The sequence below is a fragment of the Chiloscyllium plagiosum genome, chromosome 2 (assembly GCF_004010195.1).
Source record: "Chiloscyllium plagiosum isolate BGI_BamShark_2017 chromosome 2, ASM401019v2, whole genome shotgun sequence".
Lineage (NCBI taxonomy): Eukaryota > Metazoa > Chordata > Chondrichthyes > Orectolobiformes > Hemiscylliidae > Chiloscyllium > Chiloscyllium plagiosum.
In genome coordinates, this window is record NC_057711.1 from 13,995,176 (window position 1) to 14,019,369 (window position 24,194).

The 24,194-nt window shown below is 41.9% G+C and overlaps 1 protein-coding gene across 1 annotated transcript in view; it reads left to right on the forward strand.

Annotated features, from left to right (window-relative positions):
• galntl6 (polypeptide N-acetylgalactosaminyltransferase like 6) overlaps positions 1-24,194 on the forward strand; it is a 242,319-nt gene that overhangs the window by 57,189 nt on the left and 160,936 nt on the right. The window contains exon 5 of the mRNA XM_043674606.1: positions 18,567-18,674. Coding sequence (XP_043530541.1) covers positions 18,567-18,674 — 108 coding nt within the window. The remainder of the gene's footprint in view (positions 1-18,566; positions 18,675-24,194) is intronic.

The following is a 24,194-nucleotide window of genomic DNA, read 5'->3' on the forward strand; positions in this document are numbered from 1 at the left end:
GCATCTTTTCATTGTGCAGCTCCATCAGCTCTACACTTGGCAGGTATGACTGACATAACCTTTGTTAGTCACAATCAGTCTGTGGCCCACACAATTATAATGGGCAAGTACCTAAAAGATTCAATATCACTGCATTAGATTTCTATATTCAAACTCTGTGTCTAAAAACATCATTCAAATACATAACCAGCAGTAGCAAATTTGTTGTATTCACTGCTCACAATGTCGTCATCTCTCCATTGAGGAGATGAAACACAGATTATGTGACCACTTTGTAGAACAATACATTCTATCCACAAAAAAGACGCTGAGCTTCCAGTTGCCTGTCACTTTGATCCCTGCCAGTGAAGGTCAGCACAAGCTGGAAGAATGACACCTCATTTTCTGCTTGGGAACCCTGCAGTCCTCCAGACTCAATATCGAGTTCAATAATTTTAGGGTCTGAGCACCTTTTCCCATGTCCTCACCCCAACCCCCACACGCCAGGCCTTATCATCATCACATGGGCTGCCACCACAACCAATCAATCGTCAGCCGCCAATGGTCCCCATTCATTCTCCCAGGTTCATCTTCACCCATTCCTTTGTCTGCCCAACTGTTATTTCTATCTCTGGGCTCGATCTCCACCTATTGTTTGATCCATCCCATCCCCATTCCTTCTTCAGCATACATTTCAACCTTCCTGGTGAAGAAGGGTCACTGGACCCGAAACTTTAACTCTGTTTTCTCTCTACACTTGCAGCTAGATCTGCTGAATTTTTCCAGCTATTTTTGTTTGTGTTTCAGGCAAGTCATGTTGACTTTGTCTTTCAATTTATTCTTAGTCAAAGCCAAGCAGGTAGCACATTTTCCATCTTCATAAAACCACTTTGGGAGAAAGTGCTCTAGAAGTTGGGGTTTCCATTAACAGATGATAAGGTGCTGGGAATAGGCTTACGTGACCTCAGAAAAACTACAAAGAATGCCGGGCGGGGAAGCAGGCAGGGTAGAAGGCCTTCTTCAGGGTTCTGGCACAGTGTCCAAATTTAAAATTAAAGGATGAAAAATAAAGCATCTCTCCAGTCTTGACACATCACATTCTCTTACTTTCACCCCTGCCCCTGTCAATGCTGTCACACTCCATATACCCTATCATGCCTTCCCACACATCCATATCTCATCATACACTCTATTCTATCCTATATATCATCTTCCAACCTGCACAATCCCTTATACACTCAATGGCAACCTATGCTATTCCATCCACTCCTCCATACTGCTCCAACCTATTAAGCCCAACTTTGCTCTCCTCTGTACACCTCTATTCAGTTCTGATGAAGGGCTTTTGCCTGAAACGTCAATTTTCCTGCTCCTCAGATGCTGCTTGACCTGCTGTGATTTTCCAGCACCACTCTAGTCTAGACCCTCACACCTCTATTGTCCATGTCTAATTGGTGCCAATTCATGCCCCCATACAGCCAGCCTACTCTCCCTTCTAATGTTAATGTCCAGACATAATTATCCCTGATGGTTGGTGATTTTAAGATGAGGAGACATAGTATAAAAACTAGACACTGACCTTTCAGGAGTGAACATTGCCCATACACCTACCATGACTTTTGCCCTCATATCTATTATGTCAACTCACTCAGTATCCACCATGGGCAGACCACCGCAGCCATACTGAGATTAAAGAATGTAAAGTTCAAAGTGTCTGTTGCAGACTATACATTGATTAAAAAAAAATCCTCATTCATAAAAATATTAACTACATTTAATTTATTTCAGTTAGTTTTAAAAATTTATTTGTGAGGTGTTGGTGTCGCTGGCTGGGCCAGCATTTATTGCCAGTACCTAGTTGCCCATGAGAAGGTGGTAGTGAGCTGCCCTCTTGAACTGCTGCAGCTCACTCGTGGGTTGACCCACAATGCCATTAGGGATGGAATTCCAGGAGTTTGACCCAGGGACAGTGAAGGAACGGGGATATATTTCCAAGTCAGGATAGTGGAATTGGAGGGGAATTTGAAGGTGATGGGGTACCCTTATATCTGCTTTCCTTATTCTTCTGGACAGAAGTGGTTGTGCTGTCTGAGGATATTTGGTGAATGTCTCTTATAATCTCTTATAAATATTATACATATTGTCATGATCACTTGTAATTTCTTTTAAAATTGCACAATCCTTTACAGCAACAAATATTGGAAATCCTAGCTCCTGTTCAAGGACTCTTTAACCACCTAGAACTCTCAATCATGCTATGAAATAGTAGGTCACCGACTGTGATAATGAAAGGCCGTGAATTCACTCATGCAGTATAAACAGATACAAGCATATGAACATACAAGGTAAGATCAGAAATAGACCATTAGTACACTTGAGGCTTCCCCTTCCCTACACCCCTTATCCCCTCCCTGTGTGTATTACACAGAACTAAATCCATTCCTTCTGCTGGGTTCTAAAAGAGAGCTCTGTACCACTGCAATATCATTTCCTCATCCTTCATTATTTTGCTATAATGCAAAAAAACGACATTCATATTTTACAGGTTTATGTACTTTCCAAGCATATTCGTGCCCTCTTTTAATAATCCTAAATGACACTATACCTCTACTAGAGGTGTCTAATGGATCAATTTACACCTCCAAAAGTGTAGACTGGCTGTCCAAATGAGTCAGCAAACTTTAGACCTGCTCTGCCCAGACCTAACTTGAACATGCTATGTTTCACACAACTGAGGAACCAAAATCAGATATAGTCCATAATACCTGCCTCCACAACACATTCATGTGACAGCATAAATGGCAACATTCCTGCTTCCCACAGAAAGTAACCTGCCATGTTCAGTGGCTGAACGTTTTTATTCTTTATTCTTTCATGGGGCATGGGCATCACTGGAAAGGCCAGCACATGTTGCTTATCCCTAATTGCCCCTGAATTGAGTGACTTGCTGAACTACCTCAGAGCAGAGGTAACAGATCTTGGAGTCACATGTAGGCCAGACCAGGTAAAGACAGCAAATTTCCTGACATGAAGGGTGCACCAGATGTGTTTGATGATATTTCCTGGTGACAATTACAAAGACTCAGTTTATATTGCAGAATTATTAATTGAACATAAAATACATCATGTTCTGTAGTGAGATCTGAACCTGTATACCTTGATCTTGGGTAACTTAGTAGTTTTCTCTTTCTCTTTCTCTCTCTCTCTCTCTCTCGTTCTCTCTGTTACACACACACAGATGCACATACTGTCATATATATACACACACAAACACACCTCATGAGGTCAGATCCTAGATCATTTAAACACCTGGATTAAATCATCCTCCAGCATCTTACATTTAAGGGAATTCAATTTGATTTTATGCAACCTTTCCTCAAAATTCAAAACCTTCTGCCTCAGTGTCTTTCTGCTGAATATATTGTATCCACTCCAAGGACAATTGCTCCTTCCAGAGATATTTTTAATTCATTCTTGAGATAAATGTGTTGCTTCTTAGGCCAGCATTTATTGCCTATTTTCATTGCAATGAAGGAGAAACTGTCCATTATTGTGATAATGGAGGCCAGTGGAGACTAATTCAGGCTAAAATGTTCAATTCTTAGCCCCAAGGTAGATGGAGAAAAATTTCTATTTCCTTCACTCAGTCATTGATGTTGGATTGTATAGCTGTGTTATTCCAGACAGATATTTACTTCATTGTGATAAAGCAAGTTAAATCAGAGAAAAATAGAAGCATACTGAACAGATGGAGGCCATTGGGGCAACTGTTTGAAAAGCAATCCAGTTCACATCCATTACTTTCTCCCATGGCCCTGCAAAATCTCACCTATCCAGATAGATGTCCAATTTCCTTTGGAAAGTTTTAATAAATGTGTTTTCACTGCCCAATCAGGCAGTGCATTCTCGATCATGAAAGTACGATCGGTGTTAAAACAGCTGCATATCACATTGGATTCCTTCGACCATCACATTAAATGCAAAGTTAGTAAGGTGGATATTGTAATTTATGTAAACATGATAAGCACTTGCAATGCATTCCCAAATACAATAAACACATTTAATCTATTCCTCATTTTGTGTTTTTTCTACTCTTTTCCATCCTCACTCATGTCTTTTTCACTTTAACCAGTGGATAATTTAAACTTGGCATCAGTGATGGGCATGCTGTTGCACTTCCACCTCAGAATCAGCAAGTTCTGTGTTCAGATTCCACTCCAGACGTTTAAACACTAAATCCAGGTTGATACATCAGTGGAATGCTGCAGAAATCCAATCATTGAAATGAGGCAATAGCCGGAAGCACATTCCGTCCTCTCAGATGGATATTAAACATCCAACTGCACTATTAGTAAAAGAGTAGGGGAGTGCTCCCTGCTGTTACTTAATACTTACTCATAAGACAGTAGGATTATACGATTCAGGAGCAGAAGTGGGCCATTCAGCCCATCAAGTGTGCCTTTCAATGAGACCATGGCTGATCTAATACTCCTCTGTTCCACTTTCCTGCCTTTTCACCATCACCCTTTATTCCCTTACTGAATAAAAATCTGCCTACCTCAGCCTTGAATACACTTAACGATCCAGACTGTACAGCCCTCTGCGGTAAAGAATTCCATAGGTTCACTACCCTCTGAGAAAAGCACTTCCTCCAGCTTTTCCCTGGAGCATCGGAGGCTGAGGGCTGACCTTATAGAAATTTATAAAATCATGAGGAGCATGGAGAGAGGGTGAATATCCAAGTTTTTTTTTTCCCAGGGTAGGGGGGGGGTCTAAAACTAGAGATTTAATGAGTAAGAGAGGGGAAAGATTTAAAAGGACCTGAGGAGAAACATTTTCATGCAGAGAATGGTGCATATAAAATATGAGAGGAAGTGGAAGGGTGGAAGCTGGTACAATTACAACATCTAAAAGGCATCTGGATGGGTATATGAATTGGAAGGGTTTAGGGAGATATGGGCCAAATGCTGGTAAATGGGAATAGATCAGTTTAGGATATCTGATCAGCATGAATGAGTTGAACAGAAGGGTCTGTTTCCTCCATGACTCTGTCTTAAATGTGCACTCCCTTAATCCCAGATGATGCCCTCTGGTCCTAGACTCTCCCACAAAGGAAACAACCTTTCCGCATTTATCCTGTCAATTCCCCAAAGAATGTTACGGTGAGATTGCCTCTCATTCTTCTAAATGGCAAAAAATTACAGATCAAAATGTGTTCAACTTCTCCCTATAAGACAGCCTCTCCCTGGGATCACCTAGTGAACTTTTTCTGGATTGTTCTAGTGCTAGTACATCTTTCATTCGATAAGTTAAAATTGTTCATAGTATTGTAGGTGAGATCTATCAATGCCTTGTTACAGTTGTGTAAGACTTTCCAATTTTTATACTTCATTCCTTTGAAATAAGGGACAGCATTCCATTTGCCTTCCCTAACACCTGCTAGACTTGGATGCTAGCTTTTTGTGATTTGTGCACAGGAACTCCTAAATCCCTTTGTTTTTCAGGTTTTCTTCATTTAAACAATATTTAGCTCCTCTATTCTTCTTGCGCTTGGAGAAATTTTTGTTTGAAGAGATGTTGAGAAGTTTGGGCTTGAACTCACTAAGTATATTCAAGATTAAGATGGACAGATTTGTAATCAGTAAGGAAATCAAAGGTTATAGGAAAAAGACAGGAAAGTGGGTTTGAGAATTATCAGATCAGCCATGAATGGTGGAACAGACCCAATGGCCTACGTTTTATGGTCTTATGGTCTTCCTTATCATTAAGGATGAAGATAGTGATGTAGCCTCCTGTTCCTCCAGTGCTTTGTTGAATTGTCCACCACGATTCACATCTAAGTATAGCAGGGCTCCTAGGTTTGGAGTTGATCCATTGGTCACCCGATGTCTATTGTGTGTTACTTCCACTGTTTGACATGCAAGTCATCCTATGTTATAGCTTCACCAGAATGATTAGGCATTTTCAGATATTGCCTGGGACTGCTTCTCACACCTTCCTGCATTCTTCTTTGAACTGGGGGTGATCCCCTGATAAATCAGGAGTGTACTGTAATACTCTTGACTTGCTTGGGTGGATACTGTTCCAACAACACAGGGCAAAACAGAATGCTTAGTATGTATCCCTTCTGCCAACTTAAACATTCATTCGCTCCACCGCTGGTGCACAGTGCTGCAGTGTTCTCTTTATGCAAATGCACTGCAGCAACTAAGGTTCCTTCTCCAAACACAAGACCCCAGCCACCCTGATAGAACAGCACAGCAGATGCAAGGGGACGCTGTCATCAGCAAGTTCCCCTTCAAGTTACAAACTATCCTGATGTGAAACTAAATCACTAATCAAACACTGTCACTTAAAACTCTAGAACTCGCTTCCAGAGAAGGTGATGACCTATTGGTATTATCTCTGGTCTGTTAATTCAGGTAATGTTCCAGGGACTCGGTTCAAAATCCATGCTGCAAATGTTGGGATTTGATTTCAATAAAAATCTGGAATCGAGTCTAACGATGACCATGAATCAATTGTCAGGAAAAACCCATCTGGTTCACTCATGTCTTTTATAGGGAAGGAATCTGTCATCCTCACCTGGTCTGGCCTACATGTGACTCGTCTGGCCTACATCTTGGTTGACTCTCAACTCCCCTCTGGGCAGTTAGGGATGGGGAATAAATGTTGACCCAGCCTGTGAATAAATAATAAAAAAAAAGAAGCATAGACTGCAAAGTTTCAAGAAAGCAGCTCACCACGGGTTGCTTGTGGATAATTAGGCAATAGATGTTGGCCTTATCGGTGATGCTCACATCCCGAGAACGAATAAAAAGCGATTTAGCCTGCAGGTCACGATGATACTGGTGATAAAATTCTCCCCACCTCAGCAGCAGATGTACAATTCGTCAAATCTGTTTTTTTTTCAATAGAGCACAATTTGGTGTCTCGCTCCACGGCTTCCACTTGTTAATGCAAAGGATTGATACACAGCTGAGCTCATACTGCTTTGTTGCCATGTGAAGTAGTGGGAGCCTGTTGAATCTGGAATATATCAGGTGTACTCACACAGCTATTTATTGTGCCTGTCAAAAGCCACCATCATCCGAGACTTCATTACCCTATTTTCCTGTAATCTGTCATTTTCTGGGGCTGTAATTGAAATGCAGGCCTCACCTCTTGTCTAGTGTCTGAGGGGAACCATGGTAACAGCACACAAGAGTTCAGATGCTAAATTGACTCAGTGTATTTTGCTCAGGGAACAGATTCATCAGGAGACTCACATGTCACAGGGCTTCCATCTTAGTCATCTCTTGTCGTTCGTCTCATTAAAGATACTGACCTCAGGGCTCTGCCGTGCTTATTAAAATAAAGGGAGGTAATGGGTAAGCAGTTCTTTCAATTCTGAAACAGGTTTTAGCCCGTTATTGATAGGATTTGTGACAAGAGGATGAAGGTCAGTGTGACATTGACAGTGACAGTAATTCTAGTTGATAGGAATCTGGCAAAGACTGAGGCAGAAAGTTTGGCTGTATACCCATTTTGAAAACTTATGCAAAGCACAATGCCCAGGGAGACAAATGGGACACATCAGCCACAGAACTGAGTTTATATAGAAAGTAACATTAATGTACTCAGTTCTGTTCATGAACAGAGTCCGTATTTTTTTCTTAAGGAAGTCCCGCTGAAGAAGTATAAATAGGAAAGGAGCAGGGATTGAAAGGGAAACAAAAGATTCAGGCACTGAGTTCCTTATCTCACTCCAGTGGATGGCAGGAGACAACTCAAACTGAGGTCTGTTCCCTTCACCACAAGGAAGAGGCTTATTTCATATGTCTCTTGCTGCTTGGATCAGAGTGGCATTAGTCTCGGAGCAAATGTCCCACTTTTCCATCATTACCGTTCACCTCAGTCCTTGGGGTTGATGGGGATGTGGGGAAAGGGTTTTGGAGAGAGTGGAGAAGATGGTGTAGGGACAGGAAATCAAGAGAAAAAGAAGTAAAATTAAGTTTGCAGCCTTGAAATCAGCCGGTGGGACATCAGTAAATTACAGCACAAATACATTGGGCTGAGAGGCTTCCAGTAGCGAAATCTGTTGATTTTATTATTCACGAATTAATTTGAATTTATTGATTATTTGTGTTGTCATATGGCAAACAATTCACTTTAACTCCCCCTCCCACTCTGCCAAGGACATGCAAGTCCTGGGCCTCCTCCACCACCAAACTCAAGCCACCAATGCTTGGAAGAAGAACACCTCATCTTCCGCCTTGGGACACTCCAACCACACAGGATCAATGTGAAATTCATCAGTTTCCTCATTTCTCCTCCACCCACCTTATCCCAGAACCGACCTTCCAACTTGGCACCACCCTCTTCAACAGTCCTACCTGTCCATCTTCCTTCCTACCTATCCACTCCACCCTCCTCTCCAACCTATCATATTCACCCCCACCTTCATTTTACTGTGGCATTCCCAGCTACCTTTCCCCCAGCCCACCCCCTCCCAATTACCTCTCTGTCCCTTTGGGCCACCCCATTATTCCTGATGAAGAGCTCATACCTGAAACATTGATTCTCCTGCTCCTCAGATGTTGCCTGACCAGCTGTGTTTTTCCAACATCACACTCTTTGACTCTGATCTCCAGCATCTGCAGTCCTCACTTTCTCTGAACAACTCATTGGTATAGTACAGAGAGGGAGAGAGCTTTTTTTTCCCCATGCATCTTTTAGTTGATAGAAACTATAAACATACAAGAAAGGTGCCGAAATAAGCCATTCAGCCCTTCAGGTCTGCCCCACCATTCAATACGACCATGGCTGATCAAGTAATCTCAGTATTTCACTCCTGCTTTCTATTCATGTCCCTTCATCCCTTTAATCACAAGGTCCACGTCCAGCTCCCTCTTGAATATATACGAAGAACTAGCCCCAGGTTGCTGGGCTCTACGCTTTGGAATTCCCCTGCTGAAAGCTCTCCATTACACTTCTTCCCTCACCCTTTCAGACACTCCAAATAGCTGACCTCCTCGTGATTTTTTTACTAATTGTTTATTCAATTCAATGTCCATCACAGCCAAAGACTGATTTAAGACAAGTGTTTCAAATAGTCTGAAGCAAAGTCCATTACAAACAAAGAAAGGAAAATAAAAACAAAATAAAAGTCCGGCAAAAATCCTGGCAACAGAAAGGGTTGATGAAGGTAATACTGTTGATGTACTGTGCGTGGACTTCCTGAAGGCATTCGATACAGTACCACACAAAGGACTGTGGGAAAAATTATAGGTCATGGAATAAAAGAGGCATAACAATGTGGATACAAACTTACCTGAGTAACAGGAAATGGGGAATAGTCAATAGATATATTTTGGGCTGAGGAGTGTTTGTAAAGGAGTTCCCCAGAGGTTAATATTGGACCCTTTGTTTATCCTGATATATATTATAGATCTTGAAGCTAGTGTGCCTGGGCAATTTTTAGGGTTGAATCTGAATGCAGATAATAGAGTTAAAGGCAGGATTCTTGGCAGTGTGGAGGAACAGAGAGACCTTGGGGTCCATTTCCATACATTCCTCAAAGTTGCCATCCAAGTTGACAGAGTTGTTAAGAAGGCAAATGGTGTATTGGCTTTCATTAGCAGGGGATTGAGTTTAAGAGCCGTGAGGTTACTCTGAAGCTCTATAGAGCCCTGGCTAGACCACACTTAGAATATTGTGTTCAGATTTGGTCGCCTCATTATAGAAAGGATGTGGAGGCTTTAGAGAGGGTGCAGTGGAGATTTATCAGGACGCTGCCTGGATTGGAGGGCATGTCTTATGAAGAAAGGTTGAGGGAGCTAGAGCTTTCCTCATTGAAGTGAAGGATGAGTGGTGACTTGATAGAGTTGTACAAGATGATGAGAGGCATAGATAGAGTGGGTAGCCAGAGACGTTTTCCCAGGGCAAAAATGCTATCACAATGGGCCAAAATTTTAAGGTGATTGGAAAAAGATTTAGGGGAGATGTCAGAGGTTGGTTCTTTACACAGAGAGTGGTGGGTATGTGGAATGCACTGCCAGCAGTGGTAGGTGAGTCAGATACATTGGGGACATTTAAGTGACTCTTGGATAGACACATGGATGATAGTAAAATAAATGGTATGTAGATTAATTTGATCTTAGAGTAGGATAGTGAAGAAGGCTAATAGCATGCTGGCCTTCATAACAAGAGGGATTGAGTATAGAGCTGAAAATGTGTTGCTGGAAAAGCGCAGCAGGTCAGGCAGCATCCAGGGAACAGGAGAATCGACGTTTCGGGCACAAGCCCTTCTTCAGGAAATGGATTGAGTATAGAAGCAAAGAGGTTCTTCTGCAGCTGTACAGGGCCCTGGTGAGACCACACCTGGAGTACTGTGACAGTTCTGGTCTCCAAATTTGAGGAAAGACATTCTGGCTATTGAGGGAGTGCAGCATAGGTTCACAAGGTCAATTCCTGGAATGGCGGGACTACCTTACACTGAAAGACTGGAGCGACTGGGCTTGTATACCCTTGAGTTTAGAAGACTGAGAGGGGATCTGATTGAGACATATAAGATTATTAAAGGATTGTGGTGGTGCAGGCTCGAAGGGCAGAATGGCCTACTCCTGTACCTATTGTCTATTGTCTATTGATGAAAGGTTGGCACAACATCGAGGGCGGAAGGGCCTGTACTGTGCTATACTGTTCTATGTTTGTGAAAGATAGAAAACTTGGAAGTATTGTGAACTGTGAGGACAGTGTAGAACTTCAAAAGGACGTTGACAGGTTGGTGGAGTGAGCAGATAGGTTGCAAATGAAGTTCAATCCAGAGAAGTATGATGTATACAATTTAATACGATGAACATGGACAGGCAATGTAAACTAAGGGTACCGTTGTAAAGAGGGTGCAGAAACAGAGGGCACTGTTGTATATGTACACAGTTTATTGAAGGTGGCAGGACAAGTGGAGAGAGCAGTTTATAAAGCATACAATATTCTGGGCTTTATTAATAAGGCCTTTGAGTACAAGGGCAAGCATGTGATGATCTAACGGTATAAGACATTTGTTTAGACCTCAGCTGGAGTACTGTGCTGAGAGCCACATTACACATTAAGAAAGTGGACGAAAAGTTTGCAACTGGAATATAATGTTAGAAAATGTGAAGTTGTTCATTTTGGAAGCGAGAACAAAAGAACAGTATATTATTTAAACAAAGAAAACCTGCAGAATGCTGCACCACAAAGAGGTTTGGGTGTTCTTGTGCACAAAACACTTGTGCAAACAGGTACAGCATGTAATCAGGAATAATTGAATGTTCACTCTTTTTTCAGAGGAGTTGGAGTATAAAAGTAGGGAAGTCTTACTGCAACTGCACAAGGTTTGAGTGAGAATCATATCTGGATCCTTTGAGTAATTTTGGTCCCCTTCTTTAAGGAAATATATTATTTCCAAAAAGACAATTCAGAAAAGGTTCATTTGGATAAATCCCAGTATGGAGGGATTATGTGCAAAGGCTAAACAGGTTGGGACTCTTGTCACTGGAGTTTAGAAAAATGAGAGGTGATCGCATTGAAAATTATAGGATACTTAATTGGCTTGATGGGGCAAATGCTGAGACTCTAGGAACAGAGGGCATTATCATGCCAATTTAAGACTGAGATGAGGGGTGATTTCTTTCAGAGGGTTGTGAGTCTTTGGAACTCTTTGTCACAGAGAGCTGAAGGACAGAATCTTTGAGTATACTTAAGGCTGATGCAGAGATAGATTCTTGATCAGTCAGGGAATCAAGGCTTACAAGGAAAGGACAGGAAAGTGAATGTGAGCAATACCAGAGCAGCCATGATCCTATTGGATGATGGAACCAGCTGGACGGCCTGACCAGCCTACTCCTGTTCCTATTTTGTATAGTCATTATGGTCTTATTATAGGAAGGATGGGAACACATTAGAGAAAATGCAGAAGAAACCGACAAAGCAGTTCCAGGGGTGAAGAACTTTAATTATGAGGACAGATTGGAAAGGTCAGGCTAAGAGGAGATACAGTCAAGATTTTCATCATCATGGGGTCTGCAGAGAGTAGATAGGAACAAACTATTCCCACTCATAAAAGGATCAAGAATGAGAAAGTAATTGATTGCAAAAGAGGTAAATGTGATGTGAGAAAATCTTTGGCAAAAAATGAGTGGTTTTGTGTCTGGATATGCTGAGAAATGTGTTGGAGACAGGCCCAATTAAGGCATTCAAGAGGCTATTGGATGATTATTTAATATAAATAATATGCAAGTGGACAGGGAAAGGTAAGAGAATGGCACTAAGTCATGCTGATCATTTGGTGCAAACATAAAGAGCCAAAAGCTGCCCTATGGCACCATAACACTTCATATATCTGTAAGAATAATAGGGTGGTTATGGTAAGGAATTTTAACTTTCTAAACATTGACTGGGACTGCCATAGTATAAAGGGTTTAGATGGAGAAGAATTTAACAGTGTACAAGAAAATTTTGTACCTATTAGAGAAGGTGCAAAACTTGACCTAAACTTGGGAAATAAGGTGACTGAGGTGTCAGTTGGGGAGCATTTTGGTGATGGAAAAGGATAGATCAGATCTAACAGCTGAAGTTCTAAATTTGAGGAAGGCTAGATTTGATGGTATTATGCAAGAATTTTCAAAAGCTGAGTGGGGGGGCAGATGTTCACAGGTAAAGGGATGGCTGGAAAATGGGAAGCCTTCAGAAATGAGATAATGAGAGTTCAGAGACATTATATTCCTGTTAGGCTGAAAGGAAAGACTGGTAGGTATAGGGAATGCTGGATGACTAGAGAAATTGAGATTTTGGTTAAGAAAAAGAAGGAAGCATGTGTCAGGGATAGACAGGATAGATCGAGTGAATCCTTAGAAGAGTACAAAGACTGTAGGAGCATACTTAAGAGGGAATTCAGGAGGGCGAAAAGGTGACATGAATGCATTGGTAAATAGGGTTAAGGAGAATCCAAAGGATTTTTACAAATACATTAAGGACAAAAGGATAACTCGGCAGCAAATAGGGCCCCTCAAAGATCAGCAAGCCAGTCTTTGTGTGGAGTCGCAGGAGATGGGGGAGATACCAAACGGGTATTTTGCTTCAGTGTTTAGTGTGGAAAAGGACATGGAAAACATAGAATGTGGGGAAATAGATGGTGACATCTTGAAAAATGTCAGTATTACAGAGGAGGAAGTGCTGGATGTTTTGAAATGCATGAAGGTGGACAAATCCCCAGGACCTGATCAGGTGGACCCTAGAACTCTGTGGGATGCTAGGGAAGTGACTGCTGGGCCCCTTGCTGAGATACTTGTATCATCGATAGTCATAGGTGAGGTGCCAGAAGACTGGAGGTTGGCTAACGTGGTACCATTATTTAAGAAAGGTGGTAAGGACAAGCCAGGGAACTATAGACCAATGAGGCAGAAGTGAGGACTGCAGATGCTGGAAAATCAACGTTTTGGCAAAAGCCCTTTATCAGGAATCAGATTTTCCTGCTCCTCGGATGCTGCCTCACCTGCTGTGCTTTTCCAGCACCACTCTAATCTAAACTATAGACCAATGAGCCTGATGTCGGTGGTGGGCAAATTGTTGGAGGGAATCATAAGAGACAGGATTTACATGTATTTGGACAGGCAAGGACTGATTAAGGAGAGTCAACATGGCTTTGTGCTTAGGAAATCATGTCTCATGAACCTGATTGAGTTTTTTGAAGAAAGAACAAAGAGCATTGATGAGGGCAGAGCAGTAGATGTGATCTATATAGACTTCAGTAAGGCATTCAACAAGGTTCCCCATGGGAGACTGGTTAACAAGGTTAGATCTCATGGAATACAGGGTGAACTAGCCATTTGGATACAGAACTGGATCAAAGGTAGAAGACAGAGGGTGGAGGTAGAGGGTTGTTTTTCAGACGAGATGCCTGTGATCAATGGAGTGCCACAAGAATCGGTGCTGGGTCCACTACTTTTCATCATTTATCTAAATGATTTGGATATGAATATAGGTAAAGTTAGTAAGTTTGCAGATGACATCAAAACTGGAGGTGGAGTGAACAGCGAAGAACTTTACCTCAGATTACAATGGGATCTTGATCAGATGGGCCAATGGGCTGAGAAGTGGCAGATGGAGTTTAATTTAGATAAATGTGAGGTGCTGCGCATTTTGGGAAAGCAAATCTTAGCAGGACGTATAGACTTAATAGTAAGGTCCTGGGGAGTGTTGCTGAACATGACCTAAGGGGCAACTTTTTCACGCAGAGGGTGGTACAGCTATGGAATGAGCTGCCAGAGGATGTGGTGGAGGCTGGTACAATTGCAACATTTAAGAGGCATTTGGATGGGTATATGAATAGGAAGGGTTTGGAGGGATATGGGCCGGGTGCTGGCAGGTGGGACTAGATTGGGTTGGGATATCTGGTCGGCGTGGACAGGCTGGACGGAAGGGTCTGTTTCCATGCTGTACATCTCTATGACTCTATGACCTTGGAGTGCAGGTTCATAGGTCCTTGAAAGTAAAGTCACATGTAGATAGGATAGTGAAGAAGGCTTTTAGTATGCTTTCCTTTATTGGTCAGAGTATTGAGTATAGTAGTTGGAAGGTCATGTTGCAGCTATACAGGACATTGCTGAGGCCACTTTTGGAATAACGTGTGCAATTCTGGTCTCCTTCCTTTCAGAAGGATGCTGTGAAACTTGAAGGCATTCAGAAAAGATTTACAAGAATGTTGCCAGGGTTGGAGGATTTAAACTATAGGGAGAGGCTGAATAGGCTTGCCTGTTTTCTCTGGACAGTCGAAGGCTGAGGGGTGACCTTATAGAAGTTTATAAAATCATGAGGGGCATGGATAGGATAAATAGACAAAGTATTTTCTTTAAGGTGGGGGAGTCCAGAATGAGAGGGCATAGGATTAGGGTGAGAGGGGAAAGATATAAAAGAGACAACCTTTTCGCACAGCAGGTGGTATATGGAATGAGCTGCCAGAGGAAGTGGTGGAGGCTGGTACAATTGCCACATTTAAAAGGCATTTGGATGGGTATATGAATAGGAAGAGTTTGGGGGAATATGGGCCAAGGGCTGGCAAATGGGACTAGGTTAGGTTGGGATATCTGGTCAGCATGGACGAGTTGGACCAAAGGGTCTGTTTCCATGTCGTACATCTCTATGACTCTATGACTATGACTCTAAATAGCATGACAAATGAGATTCTATAAATGCAGCCAGTGTCTGGAAACATCCATCAAAGTTTTACCTGCACATCCACTAATATCATTTATTGTATCCGTTGCTCCCGATGCGGTCTCCTCTACATTGGGGAGACTGGAGGCCTCCTAGCAGAGCGCTTTAGGGAACATCTCCAGGACACCCGCACCAATCAACCATACCGCCCTGTGGCCCAACATTTCAACTCCCCCTCCCACTCTGCCGAGGACATAGAGGTCCTGGGCCTCCTTCACCATCGCTCCCTCACCACCAGATGCCTGGAGGAAAAACGCCTCATCTTCTGCCTCAGAACACTTCAACCCCAGGGCATCAATGTGGACTTCAACAGCTGCTGTGCTCTTCCAGCACCACTAATCCAGAATCTGGATTCATAGTCTCGCGTTATATACCAAAATCCAAAATTGATTACATTTAATTTCGTAAACAATGTGCTTCTGGTTAATTTGGCCATTCAATTCATTGAATTTAATGAGCCCCGCTTTGGATCCCTTTCTTCAGTTAAGAGAGATCTCAGTTCTGAGCTGTGTTTGGGAACTGTCACTTGTCCTGAGCAACGTTGTGTTGGATCTGTCACTAATGACTAATGTCACCCAGCCATTTAGTATGTTATCTAACTCAGTCTTCACCTTTCATCATAGTGAATAAAGTACCTGTACTTTCCTTGGAGTATCCAGGCAGAACACTCAACGTTTTCTTGCAGAGTAATGCAGTACTTCTGTTTTAATTTGCCTAAGCCTCTGAATAATCTGATAAATTCTCTTCCATTTGCCATGCGGACCATTGCATCCACCAAGAAACCAAGTTAAATGTATGCATCTCTACTGTTCTGGTCCTTCAATGTGCCGAGAGTCACACTGACCCCTCATCCTTTGTCATTGAGTTTGGTGATAAATTAGCCACACACCTGAAGATCTGCATTGTTAGACCATGTAGTTTGCTGTTTCTAAGTGCAGCATCCACTTATTATAGTCACGGCAGCTGTCAGCCAGTATTGAAACTGCTTCCCTGTGTCAAGTTTAACTTCTGTTTCAAACTCTTGGAAATTTGAGGTGTTAGTCCAGAACAATTTCTTGAATGTTTTGGATACTTGGTTTTCCAAATGACATTTCTTTGTCAGGAATTTTATTTTCCTTTTCCACTTGGGAGCTTTACAGCCTTCTGGACTCAATAGTGGCATGGTGGCTCAGTGATTAGCACTGCTGCCTCACAGCACCGGGGTCCCAGGTTCAATTCCAGCCTCAGGCGACTATCTATGTGGAGTTTGCATGTTCTCCTCGTGTCAGCGTGGGTTTCCTCCAGGTGCTCCAGTTTCTTCCCACAGTCCAAAGATGTGTAGGTCAGGTGAATTGGCCATGCTAAATTACCCATAGTGTTAGGTGCATTAGTCAGAGGGTGGGTTACTCTTTGGAGGAGTGGCTGGGCTGAAGGGCCTGTTTCCACACTGTAGGGAATATAATCTAATTGAGTTCAACAAGTTTCAGGCTTGAGGCACCTTCTCCCATGTCATTGCCCCAACCTCCACACACCAGGCCTTGTTATCACATGGTCTGCAACTACACACACCAATTGTTAGCTACTACTTGTCCCCATTAGCAGCCATTCATTTTTCCCAGGCTGATCATTATCCACTCCTTTGTCTGTCCAACTACTCTGCTCTATCTTTGAGGTGAAAATGAGGCTCCTGCACCTCGGATGCTGCCTGACCTGCTCTGCTTTTCTGGCACCACACTCTCGAGTCTAATCTTCAGCATCTGCAGTCCTCACTTTCACCTCATTGAGTTTAACCTCACTGCGAAGCCACTTCCAAGATTGCCAGAAGGACTTTTGCTCGAAATATCGATTCCTCTGCCCCTTGGTTGCTGCCTGGCGTGCTGTGCTTTCCCAGCAACACACTCTCGACTCTGATTTCCAGCATCTGCAGTCCTCCCTTTCTCCCAATCTGTACTCATTGTGAACTGTCCCTAAGAACAACTGATGTGTCTCTCAAGCACAATGACACCTCAGATGACTGAGGAGGTCCATTTTAGATCCAGGGTTTTTTCCACAATGGGGACAGGCTTTGGGGAAATAGAATTCACAGCCTGGGTTGGCTTTCTCTTCCTTCCTTTGTCACTGATGTTCTACCTCATTGTCAAGACTGTGAGCTTTGAAGTTACCTGTGCCTTGATGGATCAGGCGATGTCATGCCAAGCAGTCCAAAGCTTCCTCATCCCAGTTAGTGGTGTCAATGCCTCCATCATATGGAATGACCTTGAGTGTATCCCTATAACTTTTCCTCTAGTCGTCCTCTAAGCATCTTTTTAATTCATTCCTGAAATGTGTACACCAGCATTTATCACCCATCCCTAATTACTCAGTTAAAAGCTTGCTGTAAGTCTGGAGGCAATGTAAAGGGGTTCATTAAACTCCGTTGACTAGACAGCTGTTTGTGATGGAGATTGATGTCAGCAGCATGGGTTCAATTCTTGCATCAGCTGAGGTGACCATGAAGGATTCTCCTTCTCAACCTCTCCCCTCACCTGGGGTGTGGTGAGCCCCAGGTTTAACTGTCACCAGTCATCTCCAATGAGAGAACAGCCCTCTGGTCCAGTAAGACTATGGCAACTTTACCTCTTAGTCACATGTAAGACAAACCAGGTAAGGATAACAGATTTCCTTTCTTCAAGGATGTAAGTGAACCAGATGGTCTATTTGCAACAATCAAAGAGGGTACAAAGTCACCATTAGATGAGGCTATATTCCAAATGTTTATTGTATTCAAACTGCACTGTTAGTCACGGTGGGAATCAAACCAATGACCCCAGAGCATTAGCCTGGGGTACTGGAACACGAATCAAGTGACATCATTGCTACACCATTGCCTTCCAAACGCTGGCCAATGGAAAGCCAGGAGAAGAGAACCTGCCAATGAAAATGGTTTTTGGACATCTGGATGTGATGGCCCATCCATTGGAGTTGGTTGCTCATGAGTCGGACTTCTCTGTACTGGTTCATGATTATAATTACATACTGACCAAACTGGCTAAAGATGTTGGGATTTCCACCCTGAATGACACTAGTGAACCAGCTTGGGCTTTTTTTGCAATAATCCAATAGATTCATGCTTACCTTTATTGGTACTAATAATTTTCATTCGAAAGGAATTTTGGAACTGAATTAAAATTCTCACAGAACCAATGTGAAATTATGTCCCATTTGATTTTCATCCTGAGCCTGCTGAATTCAACATCAATCAGAAAATTATCATACCACCATTTCTGATTTAGTATTGTGTGTTGCTATGCTGCAAACAAAGGAAATATGTCTAGTCTCTGCAGTGCACTGGGGAAAATCACTAATACTTTATTTTCCCCTCCTTTCTCTAGGTATGGATGTGTGGAGGTCACATGTATGATGCTCCTTGTTCCAGGGTGGGACACATTTACAGAAAGTATGTCCCTTACAAAGTTCCCTCTGGAACCAGTTTGGCAAGGGTGAGTACCTTAGAGAATGGCTGCCATTCTTTTTCAGGATGATCGTAGTTTAAGTTTGATAAGTGGTTTCCTTTGACATAGGAATATTGACACTAATTTTAAAGGCACCCAACCCTCATACAATGGATGTAAAATCATGATTGGACAATGGAGAAAGTGAGGACTGCAGATGCTGGAGATCAGAGCTGAAAAATGTGTTGCTGGAAAAGCGCAGCAGGTCAGGCAGCATCAAAGGAGCAGGAGAATCGACGTTTCGGGCATAAGCCCTTCTTCAGAAGAAGGGCTTATGCCCGAAACATCGATTCTCCTGCTCCTTTGATGCTGCCTGACTTGCTGCGCTTTTCCAGCAACACATTTTTCAGCCATGATTGGACAATACCTATTCCCACACTTCAAATGTTATAATGCAATGTGACAATACTGTAGCTTTAAGAGGTGTGTTTTTGTCCTGTTTCTTTTTGAGACAGATTGGGGGACAGATGTCAAGCAGTCTGTGAGAAGATAAACAACTTGTGAAGCCTTGGGTGTTTTTATAAAAGTTAGAACAATTGAAGCAGCCTGAATGGGTGTGTTTGAGCTCCCACAGAACGATGGATTTTTAGGTTTAGCTTTCAGTCGTTGCTGTTGGGGTCTTGAAGAAGTAGTATTTTCTTCCTCTCTCTCAGTTTCAGCCAAAAGTTCCGGGTTCTCTGCCTGCTGTGGATGTTGCATCTGAGACAACATGAATTCTGAATTTGCCTTTTGCCAAAGGTGTGTTTATTGGATGTTACTATATTGAAACAGTTAATTAGTAATAGTTACTGTACCTACTGAATCATAGAATCATATTATTCTGGTAAGATTTCCACCAGAGGTAAGGTTTTCCAATTCCTTCTTTCTTTCATTGTATTTTAACTATAGTGGATGAATAAAATGTGTTTTGCTTCAAATCTAGCAGTTTAACCAATCGAATTGCATCTGGAGTGTAATACCTTATGTTTACCTTTAAAATAAGAAAACATTAGGGTCGAGACTATCTTCTGAATAGTTTGAGGGGTCTGACCTGGTATAACCACAGGATCACATAGTGGACAAAACTTGTTGAAAAGGCAGATGGATGTCTAATGAATTGTGGCCTGATGATGTAAATGTAGTTGTAATTGAAAGGGGAGCCATGGAACCCCTGCAGCTTATCCAAGGCAGGACCTGTCGGCTCCCTGGGCCGATAACTCAGTGTAGGTGCGCAAAGGGGAGTTGTTCTGCTCTCGTCTCAGTCCTCAAAGGATCCCAAATGCTTCCAGCCTATCCTGTACCTTCCCCAATTTCAGAGGCATCATTTCTCAGACTCACTCTGATGCTTCTATTAGTCTGTAGAAAATGCAATCGACTTCCCTCTTTGGCTCACAATGTAAGATTTCTTTTAAAAAATAATTTGATAAAGGAGGTGCTGATGCTGCACTTTCCAGTATTCATGCTAATGTCTCAGAACAACAGTAACATTCTGTTTGGCTCTATGAAGCAACAAGTAGTCTTCGTGTTGATTAAATGTCAAGTTTTTTAAATCAAGTGCACTCATGATGAGTAGCCTTAAGTGATACTGCCACTATTCATGCATCATATTAAAACAAAAAAAACCGCAAAGTATCTCGGGAGAATTAAAAAAACGATATTTGATTGAGACAGAATTGAGTTTACAATAGCACAGTTCTATTTAAAGGAAACTGTTTGTCTACACTTTCTCAGTTTTGGAAAAGTGTTCAACATAACATAATGTGTTGTGACCAAGGCTGACTGATAGAGTATGTGCTGTTGTTGATTGTAAATGTTGTGATTATTTTTTCTTTAAAGTTAGCTTTATGTCGTCCTTGATTCAAGAAACACCCGACAGCAAGTCTGAATTGATCTTAAGCAGAGTAGTTTCCATTGAAGCTCAAAATGACACTTCTTGAAGTGTGAAAGATGACAAAAATTAATCCTCTTCACACTATGTACCTACAATCCACATACATCTTCCGTATAAATATCACTACTAAATCATTGAAGTGCTGAGGAGTTCTACTCAGTGCTCTGGTCAATATTTGTCCCTCAACTCACATTACTGTAGTTGATTATTTTGTAATTATCACAGTGCTGTTTGTGGGAACTTGCCGTATGTAAATTGGTTGCCTACATTTCCTACATTATAACAATGGCAACAATCAAGCATTATTTCATTGGTCATGAAAACAATTTGGTATATCCTAAGGTCATGAAAGTCACTGTAAATATGTAAGTCTTTTCTTCTGTTGTTCTCCACATCAGATTTGGTCAGTCAAGTTGTACTGGAGGAGGATAAAATTGTTTCACACAGATTTCTAAGTACAGCACATAATTTTTAAGCAGTTTGCATGTCATAAAGTTTCCGAACTTATTTTGTGAAGCACCATGCAGCTTAATTAGACACAATTATTCGAGTAGAAATTAAGGCAGATAAAGGTAGTGTTTGGTTTTAAGGAGCATCTTACATGAAGAAAGAAAAATCGAGAGTTAGTGAGGTTTAGTTAGTGAAATAATTCCAAACATTTTGGGCCTACAGGCAGCCAAAGGCATGGCTACTGATTGTGGAGTGTTGAAAATCAGGGAAGCTCAAGAGGCCAGAGTAAGGCAAGTGGACAAATCTCAGTGGGTTGGAGTCTGGACGGGATTATAGCAATGGGAAGGGATAACCCCATGGATGGATTTGAAAACAAGAGTGAGAACTTTAAGATTAAAGTGTCACTTGATCGGAAATCAATGTCAGACAGAGAGGCAATCAAAGGTTGATCAGTGAATAAATTCTTTCCTTTATGACTACAGATTGCATTGAGTTTGAATTGTTAAGGAATGTTCAGGAGAGATGTCAAACAGAAGTCTCAGTTCTGTGTTCAGTAGAACAAGTGACCTGTGCCACCTCTGACTATGGGCTGTCCCAACAAGGGAAGAAAAAATATTCAACAGGTTTATGCAAAACCAGCAGTACCACAATTACTTATTGATGCTATAATTCTCCATAGTTTCTTTCTCTTTCTCCCCAGTCTGTTATTATTGATTACATTTAGCAATTGCTTTGTTCCATGAATGTGGACAAGAAGAGGTTGCAGTGAGGGATCAGGTCATCACTTGACAGATTTCATGCCATCATAGAGTCATACAACACAGAAACAGGCCCTTCAGCCCAGCAGTTCTATACTGATTAACGAATACCAAATTACACTAATCCATTTAAATGCACTTGGTCCGTACCCCACTATGCCCTGGCATAGCAGGTATTGCCACCTTAGTGAGTCATACTGTTATACAGCATGGAAACAGACCCTTTGGTCCAAACAGTCTATGTTCAACATAATCCCAAACGAAACTAATTCCACGTCTCTGCTCCAGGCCTGTATCCCTCCAAACCTTTTCTATTCATATATTTACCTAAGTACCTTTTATTAACGTTTTTTAATAAATTCAACAGTTGATGCATTTATGATGTTGGAATTTAGGAATAGACACTATTTCAATTTAGAGTTTAATGCACTTGGTCTGATGTCAAAAAATTTGAAGAATCAAATTATACTTATCACATTAGTTGCAATGGGAAACTCTAATTTGCTCAATATTATTTCATTGCATGTCAGAAATGCAACAGCATTGTTTATTGGGGACTTACTGTATTCCATGATTGTTTTCAGAGAATCTAATCAAAAGCAATATCCTTCTATGATCATTTTGTGCAAAGATAGGAGTGTGAGAATGAATGAACGTCCTGTCTTGTCTGTTATACCTTTGCCAAGTTGTCCCTTTCAGGCCAGCTACATTAACAATGTAAATATTACCTTAGTTGAATTACTGTCTGAATCATCCACATTTTCGAGAGGGAATATAAGTTAGGCTTTTACTCAATACTGTAATGAATGAGAGGAGGTAGTTATTCCAAAATGCATTCATTCAGGGTGGTGATTTTTAGAAATGGTCATTGCCTGGCATTTGTATGGCGTGACTGTAACTTGTCACTTTTCAGCCCATGGGGAGAAAGTGGGGACTGCAGATGATGGAGATCAGAGTTGAGAGTGGTGCTGCAAAAGCACAGCAGGTCAGGCAGCATCCAAGGAACAAGAGAATCGATGTTTCAGGCATAAGCCCTTCTTCAGGAATTCCTCATGAAGGACTTATGCCTGAAATGTTGATTCTCCTATTCCTTGGATGCTGCCTGACCTGCTGTGCTTTTCCAGCACCACACTCTCGACACTTTTCAGCCCAAGCCTGGATATTGTCTATATCTTGTTGCCTTTGAACATGGACTGCTTCAGTATCTGAGGAGTTATGAAAAGTGCTGAACATTGTGCACTCATCAGCGAACATCCCCACATATGACCTTATGATAGAAGGAAAGGACCGAGTACACTACTGTGAGGAACTCCTGTAGAAATGTCCTAGAGCTGAGATGACTGACCTCTGACAATCACAGACTTTTTTTCTATTTTCCAGGTATTTGGAGAAGAATTGATTTATTAAGGATGCCTGGCTTGATGCAGGGGAGATCTTGTTTCATTAAACTTAATTGATTTGTTGATTTGATTTGATTTATTGTAGTCACATGTACCTAATTACAGTGAAAAGCTTTGTTTTCTGAGCAGTACAGGCAGATCATAGCAAATAAGAACAGACAGATCATAGGATGCTCAGACAGAGCGAGGCATATAAGGTTACACAGTAGAGGAGGTGCACAAAGTAAGGTCATTATTAGGCAGATCAACTTATTTGAAATTAGAGAGTCCATTCAGCAGTCTGGTAACAGCAGGGAAGAAGCTGTTCTTGAGCCTGTTGGTGCATATGTTCAAACTTCTATATCTTCTACCTGATAGAAAAGGTTGTAGGAGAACATTACCAGGGATGGATGGGTCTTTGATGATGTTGGCAGTATTTCCATTGCAATGAGAAGTGTAAATGGAGTCCTTAGGTGGAAGGTTGTCTTCCATGATGGTCTGGGCTTTACACACACCCTGTTGCAGTTCCTTACACTCCAGGGCAGAGCATTTGCCGTACCAGACCATTATGCAACCGGATAAAATACTTCCAATGGTGCATCTGTAAAAGCTAGTGAGGGGTCCTTATGGATATGCCAAATTTCCTAAGCCACCTGAGGAAGTAGTATGTAGACTACTGTCAGAATGGTGGAGGTGAACTCATGCGGCAGATAGAAGGGCCAGCATTTCACTGTAAGGTAGAGTTTTTTGAGGAAGTAATGAAGATAATTGATGAGGGTGCCAGGTTATAGTCCAACAAGTTTAATTGGAAGTACAAACTTTCGAAGTGCTGCTCCTTTGTCGGTTGGCTATCTGACGAAGGAGCAGCGCTCCAAAAGCTTTTACTCGCAAATAAACCTGTTGAACTATAACCTGGTGTTGTGTGATTTTTAACTTTGCCCATCCCAGCCCACCACCATCACCTCCACATCATGATGAGGGTAGAGTGGATATTGTTGAAACTTTATTGCTGGAACAGCACAGCAGGTCAGGCAGCATCCAGGGAACAGGA